General features: G+C 42.5%; 1 protein-coding gene across 3 annotated transcripts in view; it reads left to right on the top strand.

Moving 5' to 3' along the window:
- Nucleotides 1-12487, top strand: part of CNKSR2 (connector enhancer of kinase suppressor of Ras 2) — a 422681-nt gene that overhangs the window by 119164 nt on the left and 291030 nt on the right. For all 3 annotated transcript variants that reach the window (XM_040423664.1, XM_040423663.1, XM_040423662.1), the window contains exons 6-8: nt 539-580; nt 942-1061; nt 11488-11547. In XM_040423664.1, the coding sequence (XP_040279598.1) occupies nt 539-580; nt 942-1061; nt 11488-11547 (222 nt within the window). The remainder of the gene's footprint in view (nt 1-538; nt 581-941; nt 1062-11487; nt 11548-12487) is intronic.

The following is a 12487-nucleotide window of genomic DNA, read 5'->3' as shown; positions in this document are numbered from 1 at the left end:
GAGAACCCATAGTCATTGAAACCCCCTGCCCCCCCGCCCACCCCCCAAGAACAAAATACTGACATGATATGGTCATAATACTGTAATAAATATATGGGTCACATTTATTAGGGCTCCATTCACACGTCCGCAACTTGTTTTGCGGATCTGCAAAGCATGGACAGCAGCAATGTGCGTTGCGCATTTTGCGGACCGCACATTGCCGGCACTAATAGAATATGCCTGTGAATAGGACATGTTCTATATTTTTGCGGAACAGAAGTGCGGAAGTGTCTTACATTTAGACTAGTTCTTCTCCAAAAACAAGTGTAGAAAATGATGAATTCCCTTACTCACTCCCGACACACCAACTTTTTTAGACCTGGCCTAAGCGGGAAAAGTCGCAGATTGCGGCGCAAATAACCCTTGTAAATGACGCCTACAGTTGTTTAGGCACACAGTCTGTTTTTCATACCTGTGCATGACTCCATATTCTAGATTTTAATACCCTCCATATTCTGTCCTGTTGTTAAGAAATGCGTTATTTGTATAATTTCAGGAATGTACAGTGTACGAAACAGAAAACAAGATTCTTCATGTGGTGAGTAATTTTAATGGTCATTATATAGTGCAAGTATACCTAAGTGTGTATGTACTAGTAATAGGACAAATAGTAACTGTTCTCTGAGTAGACAGCGGGCCCTTTCATTAGCTGGATTTCAGAATTATAAGCTAAAGGGATACAGAATAGATCTTTATTAATTACACTTCATTATAGCAAATTATCTTAGCATGAGATACAAAAACCACTTTCTAAGGCTTTAATCAAACTTTTGTCTTGATTATCTAGGGTATGCCAGAATTTTCTTTCGATTCTGATTTGCAATCTCTTTATCAAAGAGGGTCCTGCTGTGTTAACCCTTTATAGTACTTCTGTTTTTTTTTTTTTTTTTTCTTTTTAGTGTAAAACCCTATCAGGTGTCTGTGACCACATCATCTCTCTCTCTTCTGATCCGCTGGTTTCTCAGTCTGCCCATCTTGAAGTCATACAGCTTTCCAACATCAAGCCAAGCGAAGGGCTGGTAAGAAACCCAGGGCTACTTACAGCGAAATAATCAGCCGTAACATTGCACAGTATGCAGCAGCTCATTTCAAGCATGCACATTTTCAGGACATTATTGCCTGCAGAGGAGTGCCATAATAACAATAGCGCTATGTTTTGTGATGTACAGTACGTCTGTTTCTCCAGGACCGCAGAATGATTCAGACACGGCTTAAGTGACATCTTTAATTACCAGAGTATGCCGGAAAGGATGCATCGTTACATGCTGTCATTATGGACAACTTTTCTATAGTGCAGTTGCAAATTAAAATCGTATTCACCATGGATCACTTCCAGTTTCTACTCTGTGTCTCAATAAACTGTTTTACAGTAGAAATAATTTGGTACTGATCCGAGAGTGTGGAGAGTATTTCAATACGTCACTGACAATGGGAAGAAAGGCCCCTTATACAGTATCTGTGAAAATAGGCCCTACTTGCAGATACAAGGCCAGGATATATGAGGTTAATCCTCGTACCGGTACACTTGAACTCCCTGATTTCCGTTTTGGCTGCCATTCTGTCACTTGTATTGTCCTCCTTTTCTGACTCTGATCTGACTTTGTATTTCGATCTTCCCTGGCTTAAATGTTGTGCACAAAGTGAATTGTTAACGAGATTCATCAGAATGATGAACCTATGCGACCTTCCTTCTAAAACACAGTAGCCTATATGTATCCTGCTGGGACTTGGGACCCTAGAATTGTTGGGCAAGTGGTTTCAGACATGCCGAGCTGCTCTTCTGCCAGTGGGGCAGGATGGTTGAGCTTTCCTTATATTTTGTGTGCTGAGCAGGCTGTCAATCACTCTTTCTGGGCAGGGTAATTAGGACTCTGCAGTGGATTTTTACCCCGTGAACATACCCTGAGAGGCCATCCATTGTGTGCTGAATAATCCACAATTAAAGCACTAACCGCTTCCCATTGACTTCGCAGTGTTCACATGGTGGCATTTTTTTCCACAACCGATTTCAAATCTGCTTCAGAAGTGGCATGCTATTTCTTTAAAGCAGATTTTAGGCAATGGGGAAGGGCTAAAATAGCTACAGTACAGTAGCATTTTTGTACATGTTTTTTGGCAGTGTTTCCACTGCCAAAATGACACTGCTCACAGAGGCCGATCAGCTTACTGATCTAACACTGTTTTAGGCCTCATGCACACGACAGTATTTTTTCACGGTCCGCAAAACGGGGTTCCGTTGGTCCGTGATCCGTGACCGTTTTTTCGTCCGTGGGTCTTCCTTGATTTTTGGAGGATCCACGGACATGAAAAAAAAGTCGTTTTGGTGTCCGCCTGTCCGTGCGGAGCCAAACGGATCCGTCCTGACTTACAATGCAAGTCAATGTGGACGGATCCGTTTGACGTTGACACAATATGGTGCAATTGCAAACGGATATGTCCCCCATTGACTTTCAATGTAAAGTCAGGAGTTAATATACCATAGGATCTGAGTTTTCTCCAATCCGATGGTATATTTTAACTTGAAGCGTCCCCATCACCATGGGAACGCCTCTATGTTAGAATATACCATCGGATTTGAATTAGATCGTGAAACTCAGATCCGACAGTATATTCTAACACAGAGGCGTTCCCATAGTGATGGGGACGCTTCTAGTTAGAATATACTACGAACTGTGTTCATGACTGACCCCTGCTGCCTGGCAGCACCCGATCTTTCACAGGGGGCTGTGATCCGCACAATTAACCCCTCAGGTGCCGCACCTGAAGGGTTAATTGTGCGTATCATAGCCCCCTGTAAGAGATCAGGTGCTGCCAGGCAGGAGGGGGCAGACCCCTCCCTCCCCAATATTATATTCATTGGTGGCTAATGCGACCTCCCCCCCCCCCCCCCCCAGTTAAAATCACGTTCCGAATCCCCCATCATTGGTGGCCAGTGCGGCCTCACCTCTCCCCCCCCCCCTTGTTAAAATCACGTTCCGAATCCCCCATCATTGGTGGCCAGTGCGGCCTCACATCTCCCCCCCCCCTAGTTAAAATCACGTTCCGAATCCCCCATCATTGGTGGACAGTGCGGCCTCACATCTCCCCCCCCCCTAGTTAAAATCACGTTCCCCCATCAGTGGTGGCAGAGGAGAGCTCCGATCGGAGTCCCAGTTTAATCACTGGGGCTCCGATCGGTAACCATGGCAACCAGGACGCTACTGCAGTCCTGGTTGCCATGGTTACTTACCAATTTTTAGAAGCATTATACTTACCTGCGAGCTGCGATGTTTGTGACCGGCCGGGTGCTCCTCCTACTGGTAAGTGAAAGGTCTGTGCGGCGCATTGCCTATAGCACAGACCTGTCACTTACCAGCAGGAGGAGCGCCCGGCCGGTCACAGACATCGCAGCTCGCAGGTAAGTATAATGCTTCTAAAAATTGCTAAGTAACCATGGCAACCAGGACTGCAGTAGCGTCCTGGTTGCCATGATTACCGATCGGAGCCCCAGCGATTAAACTGGGACTCCGATGAGAATTCTCCACTGCCACCAATGATGGGGGAATGTGATTTTAACTAGGGGGAGGGGAGGCCGCACTGGCCACCAATGATGGGGGATTCGGAACGTGATTTTAACTGGGGGGGGGGAGAGGGGAGGCCGCACTGGCCACCAATGAATATAATATTGGGGAGGGAGGGGGTCTACCCCCTCCTGCCTGGCAGCACCTGATCTCTTACAGGGGGCTATGATACGCACAATTAACCCTTTAGGTGTGGCACCTGAGGGGTTAATTGTGCGGATCACAGTCTCCTGTAAAAGATCGGGTGCTGCCAGGCAGCAGGGGGCAGTCATGTACACAGTTCTCAGTATATTCTAACTTGAAGCGTCCCCATAACACTGTGTTAGAATATACGGTCAGATGTGAGTTTTCACGAAGTGAAAACTCATATCTGAAAAATCTTTTATGCAGACAGATCTGTGATCCGTCTGTGTGAAAGTTGCCAACGGCCACGGATCACGGACGCGGATGCCAATCTTGTGTGCATTCGTGTTTTTTCACTGACCCATTGACTTGAATGGGTCCGTGAACCGTTGTCCGTCAAAAAAATAGGACAGGTCCTATTTTTTGACGGACAGGAAACACGGATCACGGCCGCGGATGCATTTTCCGAGTTTTCAACGGACCCGTTGAAAGTCAATGGGTCCGCAGAAAATCACGGAAAACGGAACAACGGCCACGGATGCACACAACGGTCGTGTGCATGAGGCCTTAAGTGGCATATTTTTGTCCCTCAGGCACATGGCTAAAATCCACAGCAGAAAAATAATTAGAAGATCTGTAGCTGAAAACTGGTTGTCTTTGGGTCTGATTTCTAATTTGGTGGTGGAGTTTTTACAAGAGTTTTAGAAGAGATTTCGATCGAGGTTTTTCTGCTTCCCCGCTGACCTCTATAGAATCCACAATCATATCTGCTTCAGAGAAGTAACATGTCAGTTCTCAAGCTTTTTTTCTTTTTAAATGCAATTTTCAAAAAATATAGGTATAATATAACAAAAAGGACTAGTGAGTTACAGCGTCCTACAGCAGAAAGAGATATCACAGTCAAATGCAATAATTACCCTTACAAACATCAAGACTAAGAGAAAAACTCCCAACAAAACCCCCTCCATCCTTATCCCTGTCCAATTCAGACAGAAAGCACTGTGCCTTGAATGTCCGATATATCACAATCTTGAGGTGGTAACACCCTGCTATTTTAAGGGATTTTTAGTGTTTCCAGTGTACTGCGTATGTCAGCTGTCGAATACCTGGTGGTGTATTTGAAAAGAATACCTAACATTACTATGTCTTCTCTGGCATAGGATGCTATTAATAATTTCTTCCAATTGTGGAAAAAGGGGTAATTCTAGTCTCTTTATGTTGTGCGTCTAATCTGTCCAGGTCCATATATTGTGTAAGTTGACCATGGATCTTCTCTAATAATGTAATAATGTTGTAAGAAATATTGCTTGGCTATCGCGACAACTGCCACTACTATTAGGGGAAAATAACCGGAATCTATTCCCCTATAGAAGAGATTGACCTAAGGAATTAGTGGGAGTGAGATGTTTCCGACCTCTTTGATTATATATCGAAATGGATTTCCATTAGGAGACTACCACAGGACTTTGCCGCATGCAATGAAGAAAGTCAGCTGCAGATTGGAAGCACTTGGGTCATGCCACTAAATGATGAGGAACAACTGGATGAGGTGGAATATTAAATGCATAAATAAACTGATGCCTAATTCTGAAATGAGATTCTTGCCACTGCTCATTAATGACTGCCTTCCTAACCCTCAAAAGGCCTTCGGTGACTTTATCGGTATATCTGGATCACACAAAAAAGGAGGAACAAAGGTGTCCCAAAATCTGAATATGATCCAGCACCACCCCCGTGTAAATCATGAGCAGTGCTGGCTGAGAATGGTGCTGTAAGTCAAATAGACTTGCATCTAAGACTGTTAACCCTTTCACCCCGGAGTTTTTTTTTTTTTTTTTGCGTCTTCGTTTTGCACTCCCTGCCTCCCCAGAGCCATAACTTTTTTATTTGTCTCTTCACATAGCCATATGAGTGCTTGTTTTTTGCGGGACAAGTTGTACTTTCCAACCCCACCATTTAATATTGCATATGATGTAGTGGGAAGAGGGAAAAAATTCCAAATGGGGTGAAACTGTAAAAAAAAATGCAATTCCACCACAGTTTTATGGGTTTTTTATTTACGATGTTCGATGTGCGATAAAACTGACCAGTTACTTTTATTCTACAGGTCAGTACGAATCCGGCAATACCTTATATGTATAGTTTTTCTTGCGTTTTGATAGTGATAAAAAAAATTAAGAATCAGGAAAGAATCTGTTTTATTTTTTTGTCACCATATTTTGACCCCTAATAACTTTTTTTGTATTTATGTGTAAGGAGCTGTATTGGGGCTCATTTTTTGTAGGGCGATCTGAACTTTTCATTGATACCATTCTGGGGTGTGTATGTCTTTTTGATCACTTTTTCTTTATTTTTTTGTAGAAAATGAAGCGACCAAAAATGGCGAATCAGCAGTTTTGCTGTTTGCCGTATGGGGAATATATTTTAATATTTTTTTACTATGGGGGATTTCACACATCGTGACACCCAGGACATGTATTTTTTTTTTATTTTTTAGTTCTTTTATTTTTATTTTAACTTTATTTTTTTTATTTTTTTTACACTTTTTTTAGTTCCCATAGGGAACTATAACCATCAATCATCTGATTGCTATCATCATAGACTCCAATGCACTTGCATTGGAGTCTATGATGATTTTACTACTTTCCTATGGAGCCCTATTACAGGCAAGGGCTCCATAGTAAATACTATGTAGCAGCCTCCTGTCATTCACAAAGACAGGGCTGCTGCACACAAACTTTGGCTCCTCCGATCACCACATGGGGGAGCCGGAGTACCACCGAAAGCGTGTCAGGATTTACCACTGCATCTGAGGGGTTAAATGACCGCGATCGGCATTACTGCTGGTGCCTCTACATAACTTCAGCGGATCCACCACCAGTGCTTATTAAGACCGGCGTCTAAAATGCCTGTCTTAATAAATGACCCCCTATTTGTTTTACATTGGATTCCATCATGTCAGTTCTGAACCATATTCTTTATTCTCCATCTGTACATATAGTGGTGCATAAAAGTTTGTGAACCCTTTGGAATTTTCTTTATTTCAACATAATTTTGACCTAAAATGACATCAGATTTTCACACAAGCCCTAAAAGTAGATACATATAAGGTAAGCAAACAAATGAGTAAAAATATTAAACTTGATCAATTATTTAGACTGACTCAAGTCCTGACCTTAAATAGAAATGTTGTGGATGGACCTGAATCGAGCAGTTCTTGGGAGGAGATCCACAAACATAACAGATCTGAATCTATTTTAAATGGAGGAATGGGCTAATCAATCGTGTTAGGTGTGAATATTCGAATCGTGAATTTTAATCGCAAATATCGCCACTCTGAGAATTCGCGAAGATTTAGAATATAGTGCTATATATTCGTATTCGCGAATATTCTAGATTTTCTTTTCATCTGAACCCATGATCCCTCCCTGCTTCTTGCTTGTGGGCCAATGAGAAGGCTGCAATGTCTTTGTCACAGCTTAGCAACATCCCTAGCAACCAATAGGAAAGTTGCCAACCCAGGGCCGGGCCGACACAGAGGCTGGGGAGGCTCCAGCCTCAGGGCGCAGCCTGGGGTGGGCGGAAAAACAAACCACTTTTTCTTTTTTTTTTTAATCACTTACTTGCTGCCGGGCGCCCTCCCCTCCCCAGCCAGTGTTCACTCTAAGCTGCTTGTAGATAGGAGCAGGAGGCTACTGATTGGCTCGTATCAGCTAGCTGCCCTGCCATTGGTCCATCCTTTCACACCCCCTTCTCCCTGGAGCTGAATACAGCAGGAGGCAGGCGTTCTGACAGTGGATCATGTGACCATGAAGGAGCATGTGACCAGTGACGTCACAGACCTCCTTCTAACAAATCCATTCTAGCATCTACCCAGCATGTATGGCAGGACTCTGCTGAGCAAAGACCATGTGCCCAGGTGAGGTGACCACAGAAGTGCCCTGGCATCTGTCTGCTGCTGGAAGCTCAATGTGGAGCTTTATGAATAAAAACTAATACCCAAGAGGCTAAAGAAACCCTGCTTGTCTGTTTCTGACCCTAATCTTAACACATAATGTTAATTTGATTGCAATTTACTCTAACACCTAAAGGGATTTTTTTTAAAGCCTGCTGTTTCTCTAGAAGATGACCTTATGCTGATAGTAGTGTTAATAGAGTCTCAAAGGTCTGTAAAAATAGGGTAACTGCTTTTATAGACCCTTGAGACTCTATTAACACTACTATAAACATAAGGTCACCTAGAGAAAGAGCAAGTTTTTTAAATTATCTTTTTTCTTTAGGTGTTAAAACATAACTTATTTGATTGCTTGAACACCTAAAGGAAATCAAATTAAAAACCTGCTGTTTCTCAAGATGACCTTATGTTGAGAGCACTGGTAATAGAGTCTGAAAGGTCTATAGAAGCAGTTACCCTATTTTTACAGACCTTTGAGGCTCTATTAACACTACTATCAACATAAGGTCATCTAGAGACACAGCCGGTTTTTAAAAAGATTTTTCCTTTAGGTGTTACAGCAATCAAATGAAAGTTAGGTGTTATAACATAAAGGAAAAACATAATTAAAAAAACCTGCTGTTTCTCTAAATGACCTGATGTTGATAGTAGTGTTAATAGAGTCTCAAAGGTTTGTAAAAATAGTGTACCTGCTTCTATAGACCTTTGAGACTCTATTACCATGACTTTTAGCATAAGATCATCTGGAGAAACATCAGGTTTTAAAAAAATATATAAATTTCTTTAGGTGTTAGAGCAATCAAATGGAGGGGGAGAAATGTGACATGGGTGAGGATGGGGTTACATGATGGGCCGGAGACAATGTCTGTAGTCTGTCTGTGCCATGGACGGGGAGAAATATGACATGGAGGGCTGATGGCTGACATGGGGGTCTGATCTGAGGCATTGGGGCTGTGCCTGCGAACTGAGGTCTAATTAACATTGCGGGTCTGACCTGAGGTGGAATGAAAAATATTGTTTCCTATTATCCTCCTTTAAAACCTAGGTGCGTCTTATGGGACGAACCTACATTTTGGCGCACCCCCCCACCCTTCCCCCAGGTGAGCTGAAGGGGGAGGGGGGGTCGGGGGCGCCAAAATGTAGGTTCGCTTGTGTTGGTAAAAAACCTTGCACCGGCCCTGGGCGCAGGCAAGGGGGGGGGGGGGGGCACTTGGGCAGCTCAGCCTCTGTTGGTGGTGGACCTTGTCCCAGCCCTGTGCCTACCCCTTACTATATAAGAACCTCCCCAGCAGCCATATTCTGTAGTTTTTTGCAATTCTGAGAGAGAGATTGCTGTGCTCTGTGCTTTACTGTTTAATTACATTAGTTAGTTAGTTAGCTCATATATATAATACAGATAGTTAGTGGGAGATAGTCAGTGTAGGTTATATCCTGATATAGTGTAGCGGATAGGTTCTGCTGTCCATACATACATGCTACATACATATAGTGCTGTGATGTCACAAGTTCACAACAATACTTAGTTCACCAATCAGTAATATGTAGTCAGACCTGCTAAAATGTGAAGTTGCACGGATTGTGCCAAAATATGCGAATCATTAATTGCTGATTTGCGCAATCGCAAATATATTGGAGCACTGTATTTGCATATAAAGCTATTGTAATGTTCTGCCATGCCAACCATTTTCTCCAGTGTCCGGAAACTTCTAGCAGCTTAAAAAATTTTGCAAAAGTGACCCACGCCTGGATTGCACTTTGCCGGTTTACGCAATCAAGAAAATAATGGTGAATTCTCAAATTTGCTAGTTTATGATGAATATTCATATTCACCCAAATATTCGCAAAATATTGCAAATTCGAATATTGCCCCTGACGCTTATCACTACTAATCAACAATTACTGGAAACATTTAAAGGGAACCTGTCACCTCCAAAAACCATCTGAAGCCGCCAGCAGTACCTGAGAGTAGCGAGCAGTGTGTTTCTGACGATTGTTTTGTTCCTGAAGGCAGATGCCGCAAAAGCTCTGAAACCGTTATTTTATTCCCTGCCGGCGCGCTTCTCTGGACATGCTTGAAGTCAAGGGGGCAGCGGCTTCCTTGCTTCAAGTCAAGGTATCCATGCCCCCTTACCGGTCCCTTCGCTGTGACTGACTGCCGTCTGTCAGTCACAGTGAAGGGGCATGGAAGGGGTCGTGGTTACCGTGACTTGAAGCAAGGAAGCCGATGCGCCCTTGACTTCAAGCATGTCCAGAGAAGCGTGTTGGCAGGGAATAAAGGAACATTTTCAGATCTTTTGCGGAATCTGCCTTTAGGAACAAAACAATCATCAGAAAAACACTGCTCGCTACTCTCAGGTACTGCTGGCGGCTTCAGATGGTTTTTGAAGGTGACAGGTTCCCTTTACCTGCAGTTATTGCCGCACAAGAGGGTCACACCAGATTCTGGAAGCAAAGGCCCACTCACAGACATGTGATATTGGATCAGTCTCCTCAATAAGCAGATAATAAGTAAAAGTCTTTCTGATTTGGTTATCTTTATCTACTTTAAAATCTGATGCAGCTTTAGGTCAACTTTACGCAGAAATATAGAAAATTCTGAAGGCTTCACCACTGTATAAAGATGTAGAAAATCCTTTCTTCTAATTTATGGTAACTTGATAAAGAACAGGCCTGAAGCGGCAGCAATACTGTTCCTCTTCAGATATGCGGCTAGCCAGTTTTTGTATAAATGCCGGGATGTTGGAGTCATGTGGCTTGTGAGCTTTGCAGTATTATTTCATGCATAATAACCGGATTACTTGCCATTTGATTTGGTTTCAAATACTCTGCAAGGTTCTCTGCGGCCTTTGATAACCGCCTAGGGATCATACTTTATTAGCTGTTATAACCTATTTTACCTCTGGTTAGTACAAAAGCGTGAGAGCAGTGATAACAGTGTGAGGTGCTATTTTGACCCCCTTTTAACATCTTATTCACTGATGTGGTACATTACCAGCACAGGACACCTCATCTTGAGAGAGTTCGGAGATTAGAGCATGATAATAATTTCCCCTTTCAACAGGGAAAAGCATCCATTTTGTAATTATGTTCGGCGCCATTTCAATCCCATTTATTCTCCACGACATACGGTAATCCCAATGTGAATGAGGGTCTGATGTGCTCTACTTCATAAATGTTAGACTTCAATTTGCTGCAGCTGCCTCTGAAAATAGATAATCGCAAATGCAACTGTCAAGAACATGTGTGAGTTGCTAAATAACATATATTTGGTCTATGTGTATGTATAGTAACTTTATACATATGTATTATGTGCAGCAACTGCTTATCGTGCACCCAAGGATGTTGAGACTTTCTGTTCTCAAATCAGAAGGAAAAATTTGATTTTAATTTAAAAAAAATATATTAAAAGCAAAAAATAAGAATGGTGTAGAGAGAGACTGCAGTGTGTATAGAGCCATACAATTTTCATGTCTGGTTAGTCTGAAATGTACTATCGTAACATCTACCCTAACAGCTTCCTCCATGGGGTTTCCTCCTAATAATAAACTTTTAGCACTTACCCTTGGGATAAAGTCATAAAGGCTTGGCTGTTGGGGGGACGGGGGACGGGGAGTTCTAGGAATACTTATCACTAGTAGAAGGGTCCCAAAGTAACAGTTCTTTCTCACCCACAGGACTGTGAGGAGTTTAGATTGGCAATCAGGCATGCATGTCTTGAATCTGATCTGCCAGTACTGATTTCAATGTATTGAGTTGGTCATGTTCATAACGGAAACTACTTCTTCATGTGAATATCTTTCGTTCTAGGGAATGTACATTAAATCCACATATGATGGTCTTCATGTGATAACCGGAACAACAGAAAATGTAAGTACTGTGCATTCTAATATTTTAGATAATGACTGTATTTAAAGGGAACCTGTCACACTGAAAGTGCAGTTCAACATGCTACAAAGCAGAAGGAGCTGAGTAGATTGATAGACACTGTACTGTTGTTAGAACACTTCCCATATAACTTGTCATTTATTCATTTAAATCTCTGCTCCTTCTGGGCATAGGAGTCCAGGTGGTGGTCCTACTCAGTGGTTGACGACCTTTCCTAAAGGACTGTGTATACAGAGATACTTTTCAATCAACACATACTGTAGGACTGCCCACTAAGTTCAGAAAGAGCAGAGATTTAAATACAAGTAAATGAAAGGTTATATGGGAACATTTCTTACAAAACGACATACCTCTCAATCTGCTCAGCTCCTCCTGCTCTGTAACATGTTGCCAGCAGATTGCACTACATTTTCATGTTGACAGGATAAAGACCTGTCACCACTATCAAATGATGTGATGGTTGTAGTGATTATGATTTATGGACCTGTAACAATGTCATATTTTGTAGACAGTAGGATTAGGATGAAGCAAATACTAATCTAATGGACTGACCAGCAGTAGTGTTGTGTCTCTGTGTGCGTAATATTATACTCTACATGCACATATAGATAAGTTTTATAGATACAGACATATAGATTGATACACTTTAAGGCTACCTTCACACGGCCGTATATGTTTTGCGGTCCGCAAAACACTGATACCGGCCGTGTGAATGTAGCCGGCCCTATGACAAAAATGCCTATTCTTTTCCGCAATTGCAGACAAGAATAGGACATGCTCTATCTATTGGATCTATGGATGCGGACAGCACACAGTGTTGTCCGCATCTTTTGCGGCCCCATTGAAATGATCGATGCGGACTCAAAAATACAGTCGTGTGAATGCACCCTAAATGTTTGGCCCATCTCCGACATTGTCTAAT

This window comes from Bufo bufo, chromosome 3, assembly GCF_905171765.1.
Source record: "Bufo bufo chromosome 3, aBufBuf1.1, whole genome shotgun sequence".
In the NCBI taxonomy this organism is placed as follows: domain Eukaryota; kingdom Metazoa; phylum Chordata; class Amphibia; order Anura; family Bufonidae; genus Bufo; species Bufo bufo.
The sequence above is the reverse complement of the archived record's forward strand: the minus strand, read 5'-3'. Positions and strand labels throughout refer to the sequence as shown.